This window comes from Notolepis coatsorum, assembly GCF_963971535.1.
Source record: "Notolepis coatsorum genome assembly, chromosome: 20".
Lineage (NCBI taxonomy): Eukaryota > Metazoa > Chordata > Actinopteri > Aulopiformes > Paralepididae > Notolepis > Notolepis coatsorum.
Window position 1 is genome coordinate 47,896,083 of NC_140184.1, and position 24,574 is coordinate 47,920,656.

Here is a 24,574-nt window from a genome sequence, read left to right on the forward strand (position 1 = left end):
GGTGTACTGACTCGAGCATTTCGGTCAGATGGTCAGGCGTTAAAACCGTTTTGATTTCAGCCTCTAACGAGGAAAGTTCAGCTCTGACCTTGGCTAATTTCGAGCCTTCGTTATCAATAATCAAGAGCATTAGATCCATGGAGCACTTGTCAAGGATCGAACACCACTTGTCACAAAATTCAGGAGATTCTCTTCCTAGTGTGGGTTCCTTGGAGATACGCAGGCCCCTCGGAATGATGTCGTCCTGCCAGTATTTGGTAAGGGTCGTACCATGGAGCAGGGTACGTGTCTCTCTCTGCCGTAGTCTGGAAAGAGACAAGGCCAGTGCCTCTCTTCCTTTGGGTGGGGGTGCCGAACTCTCTGGCTCACCTCTTCAACTAACTCACCTGGTGCAATGTATAGTTAAAATGAAAACTTGGCCGATGATGGAATCCTTTAAAAAAAAATTAAAAAAAATACTTTTACTTTTTAGTACTTAAGTACATTTAAAAGTAGGACTTTTTTACTTTTACTCAAGTGTGTTTTTAGCCAGATACTCTGACTTTTACTTGAGTCAGATTTTGAGACAGTACCCATACTTTCACTTAAGTATAATTTCTGGGTACTTTTTACACCCCTGGGATGTCTAGCAGGCCACGTGAGCGGATCGGCGCGGCCGAGAAATCCGCTCTTCGCTCTTTAAAGCTTGGTCCGCTCCGCTAATCGCTCATGTTGACCCCGCCCCCAAGTCGCTCCCCGCTCACCTTGAATCGAGCGCTCCCCGCGCCAGATCGCTCGCCAGATTTTTTATTTTTTTTGGAGCATGGTGTAAATTAGCTGAAACTACAACAGTCTACACCCCCTGGGCCCCTTAACAATTGTTTGTATTGAGCCGCATTGTAATTGTACCCATTCTGCAATGTTAAATAACGTTGTTTATCCATTCACTAGCTCTATTAAGCGATGATAGGCTAGCCGAGCCACAATGCTATGGTCGCTGCCATTAACGTTAGCATGTAAGCTAACGACAACAACAATGGCGTCGATACTTTTTCTAACAGGATTGAGTGACAAAGCCTGAACAGGATATCACAGGTTCACCCTTCTCATTGGTTGAAAATGGCCTTCATGTTTGTACATCGCCATCTGTTGCTTTGGCATTGTACTGCATGTATATATTACATCAACAGTGTTAAACCACTGTGAGCGGCCTGGAGTGGATTGGAGCGGAGGAGAACTCTCGCTCCGGACGTCGCGCCGACTCATTTTAAAACCCACTCCTCGCTCACGTCAAAACCGCCCGATCCGCGCCCCGCGCCGCTCACGCGCCGCGCCGCTCACATGGCCTGATGTCTAGTAAAAGAAAAAAAGAAAAAAATTATAATTTTTGGGCCCCCCCCCCCAGTGCTGGGCCCTTGGAATCATCCTAAACTACCCCCCCCCCCCAGCTACGCCCCTGCACAGACGGCCGCACTAACCAGCTGAGTTAAAGGGTCCGACCCGTTAGCAGGTGCTCCTCAGTAGTTTACATTATTATATTTATTATATTCTCACCCTGAGAGGAAGTCAAAAGTCCTCATTAGCATGAATGCCACCTGTAGCTCATCATGTGTATGATTGATTGATTGGTTGATTCTTTTATTTATGTGTCATGCTGAGAAAGTGCCTAACCCTCATGTGTTTACAAGACACCAGAAACACTGTTGCAGTGTTCCATCAATACATTACATTTAATTTCATTACATAAACACAGATTACAGCTCAGTCTTCTGCCTTCTCTCCCAATATTGGCAAATAAAATCTGCTACAAAAAAGTTCCCTTGATGAAGCACAACTCCAGTTTTTCATATTCATTCCACTCAAGAATATCTACATAAATGGAGGACATTTACATCCCTTTCGACAGGACAGTAAAACAAAAAATGAACCTCATTCTCAATTTTGCCTAGCTAGTAGCTCACACACCAAACAAAGTCTGTCATCCTCTGGGGTGGCATTAAACCTGCTGGTCTCTAGGGCTGTGCACATAGGGATCTTTGTATTTTGTTTAAATTATACTTCACATAAGGTTGTGGACTGTAACTATTCGTTATGACTCGAGACAGAAAGTTCATAATTTCTGTTAATACCATATTTCAACAGGCCTTGAGAAACATTTCACTCTTAATCTCCTGAATATCACACAATAATCGGTTCAGGAAAATGAATGCCAAATCGTTCCCATAAAATAAGGATTTCAACTCAAGGATGACAATGCAAAATGTCCCATTTAAATATATTTTTAGTATGTCTTTGATCAGACATCTTCGCACGTTTATTCGGAAAACCATTTGACCGGATCAATCTTTTCACTCTTCCCCACCCTAGGCCTGTCTCAGTTCCACCAGGACCCTGCACTGCAAGCGGTGCCCATCGGGGGAGCTGCCCGTTTTGCGTGTCAGATTGCCGGGGTGCCGACACCAGTCATCGTGTGGGAGAAAGACCAAGTGGCTGTTCCAGAGGAGACCAGGTGAGACTTTAGGGGCTCTGTGCTACTGGACGTACTGTAGAGGGTTTCTGTGCTACTGGACCTACTGTAGATGGTTTCTGTGCTACTGGACCTACTGTAGAGGGTTTCTGTGCTACTGGACCTACTGTAGAGGGTTTCCATGCATCTTCTTTGATGTGTTGCTAGTTACTTATAACGGAACGTAGACCAATCTCAGTCACTCTTATTGTCTCGGACCAAATTCGGTCACGCCCCATTTTGCGCGACATCCAGGCTTTTTTTACCGTCAGCATTTGGGAATTTCATGTCGACAGGTAGATGAAGTGAAATTATACTTATTTTAGAATATATCAAATTTCATGAGTTTTCATCTATATTTAGTCATCTAAAGACTATTAGATATGAATCTATGTACCAGTAAAAAGTGGGAATCTCTAGAATGTGTTTTGGGCGACGCTGTTTACGGAAGTGCGGGTCTCAAGTTAACGTTATACTATAACTTACACAACACTTTCTGTTGTCAGTAGATGGCAGCATTGGTTTAAAATGAAAAGGTGAAAATGTGAAAACTACAAAATTAATACAATTCCCAAGACCTTTAGAACACATCACAGGTCACTGGGACGCGTCTATTCTTTGACGCGATCTGAACAGCGTTAAACTATTAATGGGACCTGAGTACAGTGATCGAGAATGGTCACCCAATTATCTTAACAAAAGTGCACCATTAGCATTATGTTTGTTGTCTAAACGGGAACATAATGGTACAATTTAAGATTTGAATGTTAACCGCATATAAAGGACAAATAAAACATCGTTAATTTGTAAGAAACCTCAATGAAAACAGCGCAGGGTAACTTTATATTCGCTATTGTTATAATAATAATAATAATAATAATAATAATAATAATAATAATAATAATAATAATAATAATAATAACTTTATTTGTATAGCACTTTTCATACAGAGGTTGCAGTTCAAAGTGCTTCACAACAGTAAAAAATACAGGCATAAGCGGGCATAAAAAAGATAGACAGGTAGCAAGGTATGGCAAATCACAGTGTTTCACATTAGGATCTAGCATCCCAATAGGCTCTCCGCTTACAGTTTTCAGTAATACAAATAATAAAAATTGTTTAAAATGATTCAGTTTAAAAAGTCTAAAAATTATAAAATAGAACGGACATAAAAAATACAGGCATGAGCGAGCATAGCAAGGTATGGTAAATCACAGTGTTTCACATTAGGATCTAGCATCCTAATAGCCTAGGCTCTCTATTCAGTAATACAAATAATCACAGTGTTTCACATTTGGATCTAGCAAATAATAAAAATAGTTTAAAATGATTCAATTTAAAAATAGTCATCAGTAAGAAGTAAAAAGTGCGATAACCGACACATGAATTTGATAGGCAGTGTATATTGTTGTCGTATATATCAGACATGTGATCTCCTAGTTTAACATAGAATTTCCTCCCTCTGATGTATGTTTTAAACCAACATCGATTGTATAAAATGCTGCACTGAGATCTAGCAGGATAAGGATGGAGATCTTATTCTCATCAGAGTTTAGTCTGAGTTCACTGATTATTTTGGTTAGGGCAGTTTCAGTGCTATGATATTTTCTGAATCCCGACTGAAATTCTTCTAAGATGTTGTTTTCTTCAAGAAAGGAATTTATTTGAACTGAAACTATCTTTTCAAGTACTTTACGTGACGGTTACTACAGTTGCTTTCTTGTTGCAGTGTTTGCTAATATTAACACCTGACATTAAATCAAATGTAGTAGAATGCTGGTATATTTTTGTTTATGTTGTCAAGTTGAAACAGTTTATATTCCCTCAGTTCTATATTCCCTCAGTTCTATATTCCCTCAATTATGTTCCCTCAGTTCTGTTCCCTCAATTCTGTTCCCTCAATTCTGTTCCTTCAGTTCTATATTCCCTCAGTTATGTTCCCTCAGTTCTATATTCCCTCAATTATGTTCCCTCAGTTCTGTTCCCTCAGTTCTGTTCCCTCGGTTCTATATTCCCTTAGTTATGTTCCCTCAGTTATGTTCCCTCAGTTATACCCTCAGTTCTGTTCCCTCAGTTATATATACCCTCAGTTATGTTCCCTCAGTTCTGTTCCCTCAGTTCTATATACCCTCAGTTCTGTTCCCTCAGTTCTGTTCCCTCAGTTCTATATACCCTCAGTTCTGTTCCGTTAGGGGCTCTGCTTGGCATCACACTGCACTCCCTCGCGTACATGCATGCGCACTGAATAAAATTCCACAAGATATACCTTTAATACCAGTATTAGTCTGACCACACCCCTCATCAGCTTACCTTCATAAGCAGGTGTGTGGTCACCTGCTCTCCTCCTTCTCGCTTTCACCACAAGGAAGTGCCTCGGTAGTACCCCACTTGACGTGTTGTTAGTTGATGTGGAGAAAAATATTGTTTACAAGGAGGAGATACGTTGACATCATATCTTTATTTTCTCTCTCACTATTTTCGAGAAAATACGGCGATATTGTCTTCGTACTGGAGTGTCTGGAAGATGATGATCATTCTAAAAACCCTCCACCGGTTTTCGTATTGGGAGCACGCCGCTGCATGCTTCTCAACTGCAGTTCCTTGCTGTGTTTGTTGGGGTGAAACCTGTCAGGCCACAGCTGAACTGTCGGACACGCCGCTGTTGTGAGAAGCGGTGGGTTTCAGGTTGGGTGAGTACTGTTGCTGGCGGGCTTCACTTGTCTGTTAGTGCTATGGGGGCTACTTGACAATGTTTATGGAAACCGGCCCCAGGCTAGGGTCCTTTGTTCAGCCACCTAGGCGACAGAAGGCCTTGGTCTGAAGACCATTGTAGTTTTAACTAGTGGGCCGCGACCATTAACACTGGTGATCCCTGTGTGTTCTGGACGAGTGGATTCTCTCTGTCACCGTGTAGCCCCTTCTTTCATATCCAAATGAGAGTATTCCTTCACGAGGAGATATGTGCATGGATGTGCGATAGCGGCAGATCCATGTTCAAGTCAGCTACACAGGCCAGTTTGGTATTGTGCTGATTCCGTCGGGTGTTGGTAAAATCACCGTTGTAAAGCAGTGTTGACATCTTGTTTCTCTTTTCTCTTAAAAAGTGAGGAGAGGTTCAGAACGGCGGCCTGTCTGGGTGAGTGTTATGTCATTGTATACATGTTCAGGTGATAGCTGCTTAGCTTACGGTTAGCCAGTCAGCTGTTAGCTGCTGCGTTAGCCTGCTGGGATCGCTGCATGGCCTACTTAGGTGGGCCTACTGTTAGCCAGTCAGCTGTTAGCTGCGGCGCTAGCATGTCGTGATCACTAGGTAACGTTAGCTTGCTGCTGTAGGCCAAGGCCTGGCGCGGGGTAGCTTTAGCTCCTCGCGCGCCGCCGCGAGCGCTTCTGGTCGCGTGCGCCGTTAGCTCGGCGTCTCGCGAGCAGGGGCAGTAGCGCCCGAACGGTTGGAGCGGCCGTTAGCTTAATGCTACTCTGTTGAACGTGCTTTGATTTTAACATGTTTTACACTCTTGACTACGACGTCATCCTTGACAGGGGATGTTTCGTCGACCCTGCCCTGAGCCAGGACGGCAAGGTTGCGTCAACAAAGAGGACTGTAGTGCGGGTTGGAGCGGCGACGCTGCCCAGTTCGAACAACACAGGAGCGGCTGTGTTCCTACGGTGTCTGTGACTGCACTTCGCTGCTACGTTCCGGGTAGGACAAGGTTTGACCAGACCTTATAACACGTCTTCTGGTTTTACTTTTCTAAATGTTTTGTGGATAACGATGTTTTCCCAAACGTGTGTTGCTGCAATGCATTTAGGATACGACACGAGTTATGTGTGTACTGTTTTTGTCACTGGCAGTTAGCTTCTCCGTGCAAATCGGGTTGTTGTTACAGATGTGAAAATGATCTGGTTGTTGTGTGAGAAACATCATGGTGTTTATATGTACCGTGTACTCACAACTAAGGTAACTAACCTATGAAGCTATGCTTGGTGACAAGTGAGTAAAAGAATGTTCTTTTCTCAGCCTGTGATGACAATGAACAGTGTGTTCACATATTAACAGGTTTTTCTGTTTTAACTGGCCGTATTGAGGGTAAAATAAGAGGATTGTGTTTCCCCCCGGTTCCCTGGGGACTTTTTCATCCTCCTATCAGACATGTTGTGCACTAGAATTGTGTCTTTTGTGTGGTAGGGATGCGATGTAACCCTTAGCTTGATTGCTGAGGTTGTGCTAAGACTGCTGGAGAAACTTTATTTTCCTAAAAGAAAAGATGGTTTGGTCGCTGTCGTGTGTGCTTAGCAAGGCCTGTGGCCGATACTACTCGAGAATTATGTATTCTCTCATTGTGAAAAACGGCGTTCCTCTGTAGAGTGTTTTTGCCATTTTTTTTTGGTGATGATGGGTTGTGTGTGTCATGTGACCTGCAACTGGGTTGGACTGGCCACAGAAGCACATGTGTATGTTGGACCGGGGCTCTTAGAGCCCTCTCTATTCTGTGTTTTTTCCTTAGTAAAAATCAGATAGCAGGTTAGCTCATGCGCTGTGTGGAGCTGTCAAACGCTTCATAGAGCTGACTATGACTGTGTCATATTCTCTTTTTGTCATTACATCGTATCATGGGTGTGGGGTCGTAAAGGGGTGAACTGGTAACCTTTCCTCTCCCCCTTGTTTCTGTCGGTCAGGGGTACACCACCTGTCCTTCAAGGTTCCCGTCACGTGGCGGTTCGGCACGTTACGGGGGGGGGGGGGGGGGGGGGGAGTTTCCTGGTCCCACGGCCTGGTATATTGGGCGTGTGCACCGCAGGAATTCCCCCGCCATAGTGTACGTCACCGTGCGCGTCTCTGTTGGTAGGACTTCCGTGTGCTGTTCAGGTCCATGTGATGGATCTGTTTCAGGGGGATGGTCAGGGCTCCTCCTCACCAAGCGCCTATTCGGGCCTTCTGTGAGTTCGGACTCCTTCTTCCATGGGAGGGAGCCTCCATCAGAGTACAGAGCCTTCCTCCTCAGATTGTCAAAGTGAGTGGACCCTCTAGAAGGTGTCCTATTCTATTGTATATGTATTCGATTCAATTCGATTATTGAGTGTGTATGGGTTCTTCCCCGGAGAGCCCTAAAACCAAATTTTTTACATGGCTCAAGGTGCAATATATTCTTTTCAATCTGTACAGCTCGCGTGGGAAGTCTCTCTGGGGATCCCCGTCTCCTTCCTATGGGAGGGTGGTGGGATGTAAAAATGTGAACAATTTTTACCCCTGGCTGTGTAGACTGGGATACATACTGTTGATGCTTCCTTCTTTTCTATTCAAAAAGTGTTGGAGTTAGGAAGTGTCACACCCCTCTTGTCGTTCCCCTGGGCGCCTTGGGGATTCAATGACAGGTCTAAATAGCCTGTTCATTGATGGGGGTGTGTCCCGACGCACGTATAGTGCTAGCTCGCTGTAAACAGGCGACTGACTGGCACGCCTTGGTTGCTTGTGGTTGAAACGGCGTTTTTATAAAGCAACTGAGATGGGGGTTTTTCCTCTTCCGACGACCAAATCCCACGACCTGGGTTGGTTTTTCGACGGATTCTCGTTCATGTCTGGGGGATGATGACGGAATGGATCTGAACATATGTAGAGGGGTCTCACGCCCTTGGGGTGGGCCACCAGGCGCGGTTCGCCCGAACGTCTGGGTGGCGCCTTCTATGGGTGGACGGTATGGTCTAAAATGTATATCACGGTATAATTTGAAGCATAGACGGTAACGGTATATATCACGGTATCATCGTTTTTGATAAAAAAAAAAATTATTTTATATAATTTTTTATTTTTTTTTATAAAATATATATATTATATAATTAGACTTGTACTTGTATTATCTGCGAGACATCGCCACCACGCAACAAGCTCCACTGTCTGTGTGTACTCTAGTAGCCTCCAGCTACGGCCAGGATTTTCCGGAGCTGCACCTGGACCTATACTCGAGTAGCCTCGAGCAGAGCTACGGCCAGGATTCTCCGGCGCTGCACCTGGACCCTATTGTATTGGTACTATAACGTTAGCAAGCCCTCAGCTCGAATACGCATCGAATCAGTGTTATAAGACATTGATATCAGGAGCTATCTGTAGCTACTGCTAGCCGGATATATAACGTTAATACAACGCCTCAGTGAATTATTTAGTTCAATGGGACATTTCGTTTTGAACGGTGAACTAACTTGCGTTAACGTGAGCTAACGGCTAACGGAGCTATCATACACGTCTACTCTCTACTAGACTTGATGGAGCGATCGGTAGCTGGCCGACTAGATACCGTTCGGTTAGACAATGCCTCATCATGTATTAAACTAAAAGTGAATAGTTGACTGGGTCATTTTGTAACGGTAGCTAAGCTAACGTTAGCTCAGGGAGACGTCCCGTCCCACTAGACTACTAGTAGACCCGTGTTTACATGCGTGCGGGAGGGGCTGGCACGCCCACTGCGCGAAGCCTCCTAAATAACTTTTTCCAGTTCGCACATATCTATTATCTATGACTAATTCTATCTATTTTTAGGGGCAAATGCGAGTGAAATAGTCGCGCTGTGGTTACATGACGTCATTGCTATTTTAGAGCTGCACTACCGGTTATACGGTATAGTCAAAATCCATACCGTAGAGCAAATTCATACCGTTTATACCGTATACCGTTTATACCGTCCACCCCTAGCGCCTTCTTTTCATGTTAAGATCGACACGCATATCTGCCCTTTCTCCTGGAGTAGGCATGTCGGCGTGGTTAGGGCACGGGACTGGTTCTGGTCACGCTGGTCCGGATCAGTTGAACCCGTTGTCCGCCGGGGATGCAGATCTGCTGTTCTGGTACCCTGAGGGACTTGGGCTTTTTTCAGGGGGAAAAATGCCAGGTCGGTCCGGGTGTCACGGGGTTAAGCGCTATGGGGACCCTGGTTGGGTACGTTTTTACTCAGCACTGTCGTAATGGCTTGCGGCCATGCCAACCTGTACACGCTCGATCTCGTCGGATCTCGGCCGCTACACAGGTTGGTCCTGGTTGGTACTTGGTTGGGAGACCGCCTGGGAAGGCCAGGTGCGGTGTGCTTAGGGGCTGGTTCTCCATTCTTTTTCGCTCCTCTCTCGCGCATGGCGAAGAGGGGCCTGTTGGGGTGGTCTTTGACCTCCTCTGGTGACCCTGTGCTTCCCGTATCGCCAGGCCCGGTCCGAGGTAATGTTCGTCGACCCGTAGGCCTGGGTTAACCCTTTTTTGAAAACTGAGACACTTGTACTGCGGTATAGCCGGTGTATACCCGCAGGTGTGTTTTGGAGTTTTTTCTTGAGGGGTTATAGGAACAACCACCGCATTGGGTAACGCCAAGGTGGTTGATTCCCTGGTGTGTTGGAGCAGTGTCAACTCTCGGGTTCACCGGTTGAGGGTGCCCCTGCACGTTCATGACGTCTGCCAATCGTGTCAGCCTTCTCTGCCTCAACCCCTCTGGGTGGGGGTTTTTAAATGGAGGCTTGGTCATTCAACAACGCCAGCATACGCCCCTTCCGCCGGGGCGGCTGTGTTCAGCTGTCCCCTCTGGCGCCTGTCTCGTCCGCAGTCTCCAGGCTAGGGTTAACAGCCTGTTGCCTGGTTTTTTTCCCCGGTGCGCTGCCTGCTTCCGTTGGTTAACCTTTTTTGTGTGCTTACGGCCATGCTGACTGCCTGTTCTGCAGGGTCAGTGTGCCAGGCGGTGTACTATTGGGGGGACAGGGCCCGCTCGGCTTACGGCCATACCAACCTGAACACGCCCGATCTCGTCCGATCTCGGAAGATAAGCAGGTTCTGGCCTGGTTAGTACTTGGATGGGATACCGCCTGGGAATACCAGGTGCAGTAACTGAGGGGCCTTTGTCCGAATACGCTGGCGATGTGGGGGGCGGGGCACTACGTGCCCACCTGGTGGGGTCTTGATGCTGGCATCATGGACTTCTCCGGGCCCCCATTCCAGGGAGTCCAGTCCTTTTGGTGGGTCTGGGTCTTCCTTCGCGCTCCGCTGCTACGGCCTTGCCACGGGGTTGGGTTTGCCCTTGACCCCGTGATTCTGGGGGCAGTAACGAGGTTGTTCCTCCGTTCGTTCCCGGGTGGCATGCGGGTTGTGCGTGTGTGTAGTCGTGGGGTCAAGCCACGGTCTGCTCACCCTGTGCGTTGAGTTGCTTGAGTGCCTCTTCGCACGGTCGGGTCCGTCGCCCTCCCGTGAAGCCCCTAATAGGGGGGATGCCCTCCATTAGGGGGGGTCGGGGGGGCTCGGCCCTCCCTGTTCTGATGGTTGTGGGGGGCTGTCAGCGGGGTGTATTTGTCAGCCAGCGGCTCCGCTTGGCCTCCCATTGTGCAGTGTGATGCCAAGCAGAGCCCCTAACGGAACAGAACGTTAGGTTATGGCTATAACCAAGTTCTGTTAGTTAGGGGTGACGCTTGGCATCAGACGGCCGCTGCAGCCCTTGACCTCACCTTGTGGTGAAAGCTTGGGTAGGAGGAGAGCAGGTGACCACACACCTGCTTATGAAGGTAAGCTGATGAGGGGTGTGGTCAGACTAATACTGGTATTAAAGGTATATCTTGTGGAATTTTATTCAGTGCGCGTGCACGTACGCGAGGGAGTGTACGACAACATGGATGCATGTACTCTGCCAGCATGTTTAATATCCATAATACTAAAGGTTTGACTAAGATTGTTATGAAACTTTATTAAAAATAATAATAATAATAATAATAATAATAATAATAATAATAATAATAATAATAATAATAATAATAATAATAATTACATTTTTTATTTTTAATATATATATTTTTTAAACTCATAAAATAAATTGGGTCGCACCTAAATCGCCAGGGTCGGTCGGCAACCGGAACCAAACCATTATTTTTGTTAGGCCCAATAGTCTCGGATGCATCTAGATCGGAAATCAAATAAGGGAATCAAGAGAGCTGAGCACTCCCCCCCCCCCCCCCAGCTGCACCTAGTGTACATTTTGGCTCCTCCACTCTGGGGGGCACAGTTCAGAGATAAAGACAAGCTTTCTGTGGATGAGCATGTGTGTTTTGTTTGTGTGTGTGTGTGCGTGTGCGTGTGTGTGTGTGTGTGTGTACAATCGCATGTGTATGTCCATGAGTGCGTTTGTGTGCATGTGTATTAATGTGTGTGCACATGCGTGTGTCCCCCTGAGGCTGAAGGTCAGGGCCACCAAGGGCCACTCTCACTTGTGTTCTGTTTGTTTTACAGCACAGTTTTTGTGAGTAAGGGTGCTTGCCCGGACACAGGTGCAAAGTTAGGGGGCTGGCAGTGAGGCTACAAGGGTAGGGGCTCATGAGGATCAGATGGTTGAGGGTTCGACCCCACAGTGTTGTTGTTTAGTAGGGAGTCTGTATTGGCAGTATCAGTGGCCCTGTTCCAGTGCCGTCCTTTGGATGAGGTGTTAAACCGAGGTCTTGACTCAGTTCAATCAGTTAAATAGACCTCCCACGCAGTCATGTCATTATGACAAGCTCCAGTGAATCCAGTGAAAAATTAACAGTATTTTCCTCTTGTCTTATTTTCTTTTTTTTACTATTTTTACTTTGTGACTGCTGTGAAAGATGCTATACTAAATAAACATTACTTACTTACTTACTTACTTACTTACTTACTTACTTACTTACTTACTTACTTACTTACTTACTTACTTACTTACTTACTTACTTACTTACTTACTTACTTACTTACTTACTTACTTACTTTACCGTTTATCAGTAATTTTGTCTGTGATACTGCATGTGGGGTTAAATTGCATTTCACCAAAATACTTTATGTTTTGTTAAAAACATTTTAACGTTTTTAAAAAACAATTGCTAACACTAAATGACCGGATATTGCAGAAAATGCTAGTGACGTCGGGTGACCTGATCTGCAATGCTAAGCTAGTTTTCGCTAGCGATTTCCCCTCAAAATACACTGCCTTATCAGAGAGAGAAATGTACTTTAGAAGTAGGGCTGAACGATTAATAGATTTTAAATCAAAATCGTGATTTGGAATGATGCAATTAGCAAATCACAAAAATATATATATATCGCACAATATTTTTAATTTTTTTTAGATTGTGTGTTGTGAAGTTTAGACTTCAGAGAGGGAGAGTAAAGTACAGAAAAAAAGGTACCGTTGGGTACCGGTATCGATTCCCAGGTAAAAAGAAACATTTTCAGGCTCGGTGTCCCGAAAAGACCCACCGCGTAGGCCAGATGCAAGCCGCATTTTACAATAAACCTCTGTGGGGCTGCTTAAATATATTTTTAATTATAATCACAAATTTAATCGCAATCGCAATATCTGTCAGAAAAATCGCAATTACATTATTTTCCAAAATCGTGCAGCCCTAATTAGAAGGCTTTGTTCACGGGACCACAGACAAAGCTAACTATCTAGCGTTAGCCTGCTAATGCTAATAGTTATAATTGGAGAGTGGCCAGTGTGTCTGTCGGTCAGTGTGTTTGTCTGTGTGTTTGTTAGCGTTAGCATGCTAATGCTAATAACTATAAGGAGAGCGAGCGGTCAGTGTTTTTCTGTATCTTTGTCTGTGAATCTGGCGGTGGAGATTTGTGCTCTACTAAGCATACCTTTCTAGTTCAACCTGTGTTTGGTAATTTGGTGAACAGAGGCATTTAGCACAAGCTCTTCACTGACGCTGGTCCTCAGTCATGTCCACCTCAAGGCTCTTCACTGACTCTGGTCAGTCATGTCCAGTGTTGGGCAAGTTACTTTAAAAAAGTAACTAGTTACAGTTACTAGTTACTTCTTCCAAAAAGTAACTAAATTACTTACTCAAGTTACAAATTATAAAAGTAACTAGTTACTTCAGAAAGTAACTATTGCATTACTTTCAAGATTTTTTTTTACATAAACAACATACACAAATCTAAACAATTTTAATGTTGCTGTGGGACAAAGTGAGACTAGCCTCCAATCAAATGCCATGTAGGCTATGTAGATATTATAATTACTATGTTTATATAGTGGATCATACAAATACAAACAGAATAGATGTTTTGGAACTTTTGATATGTATTGCCCCTCAACAGGCCACAACTGGGCAACATTAAATTATGCTTGTTAAGCACTATACCAAAAATAAATAACAAATATATACTGATTGGTTGAACATTTTAATTAACAGATTTCAGAATGGGTACAATACAGTACGGCTCAATACACACAATTGTTAAGGGGATGCAGACCAGAGAAAGAGTTTCGTCTTGTTTACATCAGGGTCCCCCATTTTCAATTCATGACATTTATGACGAAAGTCTTTCTCTGGTCTGCATTCCCTTAACAATTGTATGTATTGAGCTGTACTGTACTGTACCCATTCTGCAATCTGTTAATAAACTTTTCAATCAATCAATCAATGACATACACAACATACAGATATAAGAATCTAATCAAATCATCTAAACTAATCTAATCATTACATTTAAGACATGCATGACAGAGCACCTGAAGCCTGTGTTATTAAACCAGGAAGTGCAGCACTGTTGATAAGGCTGTCAGCACTGCAGTAGAGCCACTCAGTGCCCTGAGCTGCAAAGAGTGAACACAAAACGCTCATGGACCCGCGGTCTCATGTTGACTGAGTCGCTTGTGTTGTTCGTTGGATTCGTTTTTTAGCTCAAAACGTACACTACACGGACCGCGGTCTCATGCTGACTGATCAGTGATCGCTTGTCTTGTCGCGCTGTGTGTCAGACTCTGGATGCTTTAGACACCCACCCACCTCCACCTCTGATTGGCTTACCATGACATTGTATTCAACCTCAGCCAATCATCAGCATGTATGCCAGGGGCGTTTTTAGGGTTAGAAAACATTGGGGGCTTCAGCCCAGGGGGGTGGAGGGGGGTTCCCCCCCCCCCCCCCCCCCTTTTTTCTTTTTTTTTTTTTTCTTTTTTTAAACACAGTAATACGCAATTTTAGAGTAATTAGAGATGAATACTGAAGAACTAGAATCATTAGAGGTTCTCAAAGTGAGGTCCATGTCCATGAGAGGGATCTGGGCAGTCCCCATAGAAAATTCAAAGTTAACAGGACCAAATCATCAGTTTCTTATTTATTTATTTAACCTTTATTTAGCCAGATAAAACATTGATCTGGTCCAAGAGGCCCCAACAGGAGTACAAATATACATATATACACATATATATATACATATACTGTACATACATACACACATATACACCAATAACAAAATAAAACAGTTAAGAATCATACACATAAGCAAATAAACAAATAAACAAACATATGCACAGCCTATGTACAAAAGAAATAAACAGTTAATCTCTAGTCTTTACAGTTTTCTTCAATTGCATAAACACTCAAATCAAAAGTATTACACAATTATCAAAACATTACACTCAAGGAGCAAAACATAGGCCCAGATTTGCACCTCTATAAGCACAATGTCAGCCTCACACTTTTTGCAAAACAATACACAGAGCAAAAAAGTATCTTGCCAGATCCAGCTAGGCAAAGAGATAATGTCTAGTATTTTCTGTACTCTATTTAAATTTTTTCAAAATTGTTTTTGTTTTACTGTAATTTTAACCTGTAGGCCTACTGGATACAGTATTTTATGTTTGTCTGATATTTGCTGAGCTTACAGTGTTATGCACATAGTAGCATGAAAACTGGGACATGTTTTGTTGTGATTCTCCATGTTGAAATGTTGACTGATTTGGTTATATGGCGAGAACATTTATATTTTCATCAGTCTGCATCATTGATTTGGGTATATGGAGAGAAAATGTTTTTTTTCCAGCAGTCTGCATCATTGATTTGGGTATATGTAGATAAATAAATAATATTTTCATCAGTCTACAGCATTGGTCTTGTGTAGTGTTTGGTGAATTTATTGTATATTTGCACATTCTCTGCGTACTTCACTTACAGTACTCTAATCACTGAGAAGTAGAATAGCTAAATGTGTTTTAGGTTAAGCACAGCAGTGTGAGTAACTGGTTCAAACAGAATTAAGTCATATAAAACGTGTTTCATATAGTAACAAAATGTAGTTTTTTTAAATTAGTGTATGGTTTTGACAAGTGTTTAATTTAGCAAAGGATCTGAGGTGTTCTGATAATTGTGTGTGTGGTTGTGCTAATTGTGTGTTTTGAAACACCGGGCCCCGTTTTAAAAATCATGCTTAAGCAATCGAAAAAAAAAGTCTCATAAAAAAGATATTAGATTTTTGGGTATTTTCCTGCCTTTGGTCCGCTTTGCATTCACATCTCAAATGCAGGGTTCACTTGCAAGAGTGAATGAGCTTTCACACCACCCCAAACCAACCGGACTATCCGAGGAAATGAACCAGGGTTCGATTAAAGCTTATTATAGTTTATCACAGTATCATGAGCATGTCTTTGTCAGTGGACACTGGACATGGGTATGGAGGCTCCAGGTGCTGCTGCGTTAAAGTGCACATCTTCAATACCTATCTGTACTATTTAAAAGCACAGTGCAGGACACACTCAAAGGTTATCGCACCTCAGAGATGGCAGTGGACATGTATGACAGGACAAAGGCCATATGTAATGGCATCTTGTGGCACAAGCTCAGACCTCAGCTCAGGAGATCAGCTGAGACAGAGACTGTTCTATCCAGAGCTTGAGAGCAGGTTCTCATGAGTTGGATAACAACTTATGAGAGGCATACAGGCATGTTATCCAGCCTCAGACCAGTTTCCCTCAGTGGAATTGCTGCAACCCCTCGCCACACATTACAATATCCAACTATTGCCAGAGGAGATCACAGTTGCAAAGTGTTTCCTGGTCAGGACAGGCAGAGATGCAGTCCCTACTATCCAAAGTGTCTTTTCCCTCCTGGATGATGATGATAATAATAATAATAATAATAATAATAATAATAATAATAATAATAATAATAATAATAATAATAATAATAATAATAATAATAATAATAATAATAATAATAATGCATTTGATTTATAAGGCGCCTTTCAGGACACTAAAAAAAAGTCCACAAATCGGTGAATGAAAAATTATAGGATCAAATGAAAACTACTTACTAAAAATGTTTAAAAGTACTAAAAACCAATAAAAAATACCAAACACTAACAAACATTCAGCAAAGACAATGGGGATGCTGACATAAAAAAAAAAAAAAAAAAAAAAAAAGTAAACAATTATTATTATTATTATTTTTTTTAGATCCGGGGCTAGGAGAAAAACATCCGGGGCTAAAGCCCCGGAAGCCCAGGGCTAACGACGCCACTGATGTATGCTTGGCTCGCGCACTGTCCACAAACCAAGGAAGAACATATTATTGCCTCTCGGCGCAGAGATATGTCTGATGAAAGAAACAGGTTCATTCATAGTAACGCGCCGCATTTTTTTGTAGTAATGGTAACGACGTTATTAAGATTGGAAGAGTAATCCGTTAGATTACTCGTTACTGAAAAAACGAACGCCGTTAGTAACGAAGTTACTTATAGTGCCGTTATTCCCATCACTGGTCATGTCCACCTCAAGGCTCTTCACTGACTCTGGTCCTCAGTCATGTCCACCTCAAGGTTCTTCACTGACTCTGGTCCTCAGTCATGTCCACCTCAAGGTTCTTCACTGACTCTGGTCCTCAGTCATGTCCACCTCAAGGCTCTTCACTGACTCTGGTCCTCAGAACCCTTGATGATTACACAACAGTGTTTTCTTATCACTTGCTCCCTACCCACTGATTATATAACGTTAGGTTATGACTATAACCAAGTTCTGTTAGTTAGGGGCGATGCTTGGCATCACTACTGCACTATCTCGCGTACGTGCACGCGTACTGAATAAACCACAAATGTACCTCTAATACCAGTATTAGTCTGACCACACCCCTCATCAGCTTACCTTCATAAGCAGGTGTGTGGTCACCTGCTCTCCTCCTTCCCAAGCTTTCACCACAAGGTGAGGACAAGGGCTGCAGCGGTCGTCTGATGCCAAGCATCGCCCCTAACTAACAGAACTTGGTTATAGTCATAACCTAACGTTCTGTATCGTTAGTGGCTTAGCTTGGCATCACTACTGCACAAGGGAGGCCAAGCGGAGCCACTTGGCTGACAAATACACCCCGCTGACAGCCCCCCAAAACCATCAGAACAGGGAGGGCCGAGCCCCCCCGACCCCCCCTAATGGAGGGTAGCCCCCCTATTAGGGACGTCACGGGAGGGCGACGGACCCGACCGTGCGAAGAGGCACTCAAGCAACTCAACGCACAGGGTGAGCAGACCGTGGCTTGACCCCACGACTACACACACGCACAACCCGCATGCCACCCGGGAACGAACGGAGGAACAACCTCGTTACTGCCCCCAGAATCACGGGGTCAAGGGCAAACCCAACCCCGTGGCAAGGCCGTAGCAGCGGAGCACGAAGGAAGACCCAGACCCACCAAAAGGACTGGACTCCCTAGAATGGGGGCCCGGAGAAGTCCATGATGCCAGCATCAAGACCCCACCAGGTGGGCACGTAGTGCCCCGCCCCCCACATCGCCAGCGTATTCGGACAAAGGCCCCTCAGTTACTGCACCTGGTATTCCCAGGCGGAACCAACCAGGCCAGAACCTGCCCAGCTTCCGAGATCGGACGAGATCGGGCGTGTTCAGGTCGGTATGGCCGTAAGCCGAGCGGGCCCCGTCCCCCCAATAGCACACCGCCTGGCACACTGACCCTGCAGAACAGGCAGTCAGCATGGCCGTAAGCACACAAAAAAGGTTAACCAACGGAAGCAGGCAGCGCACCGGGGAAAAACCAGGCAACAGGCTGTTAACCCTAGCCTGGAGACTGCGGACGAGACAGGCGCCAGAGGGGACAGCTGAACACAGCCGCCCCGGCGGAAGGAGCGTAAGCTGGCGGTGTTGCATGACCAAGCCTCCATTTAACAACCCCCACCCAGAGGGGTCGAGGCAGAGAAGGCTGACACGATTGGCAGACGTCATGAACGTGCAGGGGCACCCTCAAACGGTGAACCCGGGAGTTGACACTGCTCCAACACACCAGGGAATCAACCACCTCGGTGTTACCCAATGCGGTGGTTGTTCCTATAACCCCTCAAGAAAAAACTCCAAAACACACCTGCGGGTATACACCGGCTATACCGCAGTACAAGTGTTTCAGTTTCCAAAAAGGGTTAACCCAGGCCTACGGGTCGCAAACATCACTTCGGACCGGGCCTGGCGGTACGGGAAGCACAGGGTCACCAGAGGAGGTCAAAAAACCACCCCCACAGGCCCCTCTTCGCCATGCGTGAGAGAGGAGCGAAAAATAATGGAGAACCAGCCCCTAAGCACACCGTACCTGGTATTCCCCGGCGGTCTCCCAACCAAGTACTAACCAGGACCAACCTGTGTAGCGGCCGAGATCCGACGAGATCGAGCGTGTACAGAATGGCATGGCTGTAAGCCATGACGACAGTGCTGAGTAAAAACATACCCAACCAGGGTCTCCATAGCGCTTAACCCTGTGACACCCAGACCGACCTGGCATTTTTCCCCCTGAAAAAAGCCCAAGTCCCTCAGGGTACCAGAACAGCAGATCTGCATCCCCGGCGGACAACGGGTTCAACTGATCTGGACCAGCGTGACCAGAACCAGTCCCGTGCCCTAACCACGCCGACATGCCTACTCCAGGAGAAGGGCAGATATGCGTGTCGATCTCAACATGAAAAGAAGGCGCCACCCAGACGTTCGGACGAACCGCGCCTGGTGGCCCACCCCAAGGGCGTGAGACCCCACTACATATGTTCAGATCCATCCCGTCATCATCCCCCAGACATGAACGAGAATCCGTCGACAACCCACCCAGGTCATGGGATGTGGTCGTCGGAAGAGGAAAAACCCCCATCTCAGTTGCTTTATAAAAACGCTGTTTCAACCACAAGCAACCAAGGCGTGCCAGTCAATCGCCTGTTTACAGCGAGCTAGCACTATACGTGCGTCGGGACACACCCCCATCAATGAACAGGCTATTTAGACCTGTCATTGAATCCCCAAGGCGCCCAGGGGAACGACAAGAGGGGTGTGACACTCCCTAACTCCAACACTTCTGGAATAGAAAGAAGGAAGCATCAACAGTATGTATCCCAGTCTACACAGCCGGGGTAAAAAATGTTCACATTTTTACATCCCACCACCCTCCCATAGGAAAGAGACGGGGATCCCCAGAGAGACTTCCCACGCGAGCTGTACAGATTGAAAAGAATATATTGCACCTTGAGCCATGTAAAAAACTGGGTCTAGGGCCTCCGGGGAAGAGGCACTGAACCCATACACACTCAATAAACGAATTGAATCGAATATACATACAATAGAAAAGGACCCTTCTAGAGGGTCCACTCACTTTGACAATCTGAGGAGGAAGGCTCTGTACTCTGATGGAGGCTTCCTCACATGGAAGAAGGAGTCCGAACTCACAGAAGGCCTGAATAGGCGCTTGGTGAGGAGGAGCCCTGACCACCCCCCCTGAAAACAGATCCATCACATGGACCTGAACAGCACACGGAAGTCCTACCAACAGAGACGCGCACGGTGACGTACTCTATGGCGGGGGAATTCCTGCGGTGCACACGCCCAATATACCAGGCCGTGGGACCAGGAACTCCCTCCCCCCCCCCCCCCCCCCCCCCCGTAACGTGCCGAACCGCCACGTGACGGGAACCTTGAAGGACAGGGGGTGTACCCCTGACCGACAGAACAATGGGGAGAGGAAAGGTTACCAGTTCACCCCTTTACGACCCCACACCCATGATACGACGTAACGACAAAAAGAGAATATGACACAGTCATAGTCAGCTCTATGAAGCGTTTCACAGCTCCACACAGCGCATGAGCTAACCTGCTATCTGATTCTTACTAAGGAAAAACACAGAATAGAGAGGGCTCTAAGAACCCCGGTCCAACATACACATGTGCTTCTGTGGCCAGTACAACCCAGTTGTAGGTCACATGACACACACAACCCATCATCACCTACAAAAAATGGCAAAAACACTCAACAGAGGAACGCCGTTTTTTCCACAATGAGAGAATACATCATTCTTGATTAGTATCGACCACAGGCCTTGCTAAGCACACATGACAGCAACCAAACCAATTTCCCTTTAGGAAATAAGTTTCTCCAGCAGATTTAGCACAACCTCAGCAATCAAGCTAAGAGTTACATCGTATCCCTACCACACAAAAGACACAATTAATGCACAACATGTCTGATAGGAGGTGATAAAGTCCCCAGGGAACCAGGGGGGAAAACACAATCCTCCTATTTTACCCTCAATACGGCCAGTTAAAACAGGAAAACCTGTCAATGTGTGAACTCACTGTTCATTGTCATTACAGTCTGAGAAAGAACATTCTTTTACTCACTTGTCACCAAGCATAGCTTCATAGGTTAGTTGCCTTAGTAGTGAGTACACGGTACACATAAACACCATGATGTTTCTCACACAACAACCAGATCAATACATCACGATCCGCACGGAGAAGCTAACTGCCAGTGACAAAAACAGCTCACACATAACCCGCAACGTATCCCAAATGCATTGCAACAACACACGTTTTGGGAAAAAACACCGTTATTCACAATACATTTAGCAAAGTAAAACCAGAAGACGTGTTATGAGGTCTGGCCAACCCCGTACCTACCCGGAACGCAGATCAGCGAAGTGCAGTCACAAGACACCGTAGAACACAGCCGTCCTGTGTTATTCGATCCGGGCAGCGTCGCCGCTCCAACCAGTCGCTACAGTCCTCTTTGTTGACGCAATCCCCGTCCAGGTTCAGGGCAGGGTCGACGAACATCCCCTGTCAAGGATGACGTCGTGGTCAAGAGTGTAAAACATGTTAAAATCAAAGCACGTTCAACAGAATAGCATCAAGCTAACGGCTGCTCCAACCGTTCGGGTGCTATTGCTTCCGCTCGCGAGACGCCGATCTAACGACGCACGCGATCAGAAGCGAGCTCCCGGCGGCGCGCGAGAAGCTAAGCTACCCCGCGCCAGGCCACTGACCGGCTAACCGTAAGCTATGAACATGTAAACAATGACATAACACTCACCCAGACAGGCCGCCGTTCTGAACCTCTCCTCACTCTTTAAGAGAAAAGAGAAAACAAGACGTCAACACCGCTTCACAACGGTGACATTACCACGTCCGGCGGAATCAGCACAGTACCAACTGGCCTGTATAGCTGACTTTGAACATGAATCTGCCGCTATCGCACATTACATGCACATATCCCCTCGTGAAGGAATACTCTCATTTGGATATGAAAGATGGGGTCTTAACACGGTGACAGAGAGAATCCACTCGTCCAGAACACACAGGGATCACCAGTGTCAATGGTCGCGGCCCACTATAGTTAAACTATAATGGCCTTCAGACCAAGGTCTTCTGTCGCCTAGGTGGCTAAACAAAGGACCCTAGCCTGGGGCCGGTTTCCATAAACTTTGTCAAGTAGCCCCCATAGCACTAACAGACAAGTGGAGCCCGCCAGCAAACACTACTCACCCAACCTGGAACGCACCGCTTCTCACAACAGCGGCATGTCCGACAGTTCAGCTGTGGCCTGACAGGTTTCACCCCAACAAACACAGCAAGGAACTGCAGTTGAGAAGCATGCAGCGGCGTGCTCCCAATACGAAAACCGGTGGAGGGTTTTTAGAATGATCATCATCTTCCAGACACTCCAGTACGAAGACAATATCGCCGTATTTTCTCGAAAAATAGTGAGAGAGAAAATAAAGATATGATGTCAACGTATCCTTGTTTCCCAAAGCTGTTCCTAATCCAATTTCTTCCATCATGGTGTCAAGTGTGGGGATCTACCGAGGCACCTCTTCCTTGTGGTGAAAGCGAGAAGGAGGAGAGCAGGTGACCACACACCTGCTTATGAAGGTAAGCTGATGAGGGGTGTGGTCAGACTAATACTGGTATTAGAGGTACATTTGTGGTTTATTCAGTACGCGTGCACGTACGCGAGATAGTGCAGTAGTGATGCCAAGCTAAGCCACTAACGATACAGAACTGAAATGCCTAGATAGAGCAGCACACACACACACACACACACACACACACACACACACACACACACACACACACACACACACACACACACACACACACACACACACACACACACACACACACACACACACACACACATATATGCACATACATACACACACACACACACACACACACACACACACACACACACACACACACACACACACACACACACACACACACACACATCCTGTACAGATTACTGATTGTAATTAGTAACATAATCCATTGGGTTACACTAACATAATCTGATTACATTTAATCATTTTAGGATTACTTTGCCTCTTAAATGTATATAATTTGAGGATTCAACTGTACATTTATTCCAATATTATCTATATTGTATTATTACATGGCGTTTTCACAATCGCCGAAATGCTTGCTTGTGATTGGTCAATAGCGCGTCAGAGGTCCGTTATCACACGATAACGGACCTCTGCCAAGCAATAATGACCGCTGTGCGCAGCTGTTCGCAATCAAGCCCACTACAACACTATCAGTGCTGCTCAGCATATGCACAGCTGCACTCAGTCATCAGTGCAATCAGACCACAGACCTGCCGACTGCCGATAATAATAATCACTTTATTTGGGCTGACAGAGCCACAGAACAACTGCGTTTGCATTTGATCTCGTCTTGTCGATGGTGTACAATGAATTAGGTATATTTGTTAGTAAGTTAGCCATGTAATAAGCGGGATAATGTATAGCTATACTCGATCATTGTCGCAAAATTATTGACCTTCACTGACGTTTAAAACACCTCGGCGCTGCGCCTCGGTATTTTAAACTCCGTGTCGGTAAATTATTTTGCGACAATGACCTTGTAGCAATACATTATCCCTTACATATTGTCTACAAGTTTATTTTATTTTGATAATCAATAACAAATGCACATGTGATCACCCACATCCCACACACACACACACCAGACACACATAACATAAAACCCTAGGAAAGACAGAGTAGAGTTGAGTGGAGGTGAGGTGAGGAAGGAGCAGCGTGCAGAGAGAGAGATAGCGATATACAGAGTTTGTGAGGTAAGGAGAGGAGAAAGCGAGAAGGTGTTCATGGTACTGGACCCTAGACTGGCTGAGAAACCCCCTTGTGAAACTGACCCTGGACCGGAAGACAAACCCTGAGTATTGAACATTCCCTTTCTGTACGAGAGCCCGATACGTGTTTTGACCCTGGACTCTTATCGGACTGTTGTGCTTCTATTCAATAAATATCTTTTATTTAGTGAAATTGTGCTTGTGCGGACATTTTAATTTGTTTGTTTTGAACCGTGTCGAGTCTGAACACCACCGGCTCGTCACAATATATAATGATATTTCTGCAGTTAATCTCACCATCATGCCTTTTCCATTTTCAAACGCTTTTGAGTAATCCAACAAGTAATCTCTAGTTTCTCCTAAAGTATCTGTATGTGAGTACTGTGATTTTCTCAGTAACTGTAAGTGATTATAGAATCAGACGTTATCAATTGAATTACTGTAATCCAGTTATATGTAATCCGTTATGACCAAACCCTGTGCACGTGCACACACTCACTCATACTCACAGGCAATGCAATGAATCATGTGATCAGGTGTAGCGAATTGCATTGAGGCCAATGTTGACAATGTTATCTCTAGCTAGGGCTGGGCAATTAATCGAAAAAAAAATCGCGATCCTCGATTCATAGACCTATGCAATCTTATTTCTAAGTTATGACGATTTTTTTTATTAAAAAATAATAATTATTATTAATATATATATATTTTTTAAACGTTTTACTTTACGTTTTAAATGATTTTATTGAAAAAATAAGAATCGTGAGAGAATCGTGATCTCAATTCTTAGAGAGAAAAATCGTGATTCACATTTTAGCAAGAATCGCCCAGCCCTATTGCTCGTCATGGCTGTAAATGGAGTACATTTCTCTGTGGGCTTTGCCATCTCAAGCATTACGTCTTAGGCAGAAATAGGCCTAGATCGTAGGGAACAT

The 24,574-nt window shown here is 45.1% G+C and overlaps 1 protein-coding gene across 1 annotated transcript in view; it reads left to right on the forward strand.

Moving 5' to 3' along the window:
* Positions 1–24,574, forward strand: part of igdcc4 (immunoglobulin superfamily, DCC subclass, member 4) — a gene marked incomplete at its 3' end in the record, with an annotated part of 355,876 nt that overhangs the window by 105,311 nt on the left and 225,991 nt on the right. The window contains exon 3 of the mRNA XM_084337406.1: positions 2,347–2,488. Within this exon, the coding sequence (XP_084193532.1) occupies positions 2,347–2,488 (142 nt within the window). The remainder of the gene's footprint in view (positions 1–2,346; positions 2,489–24,574) is intronic.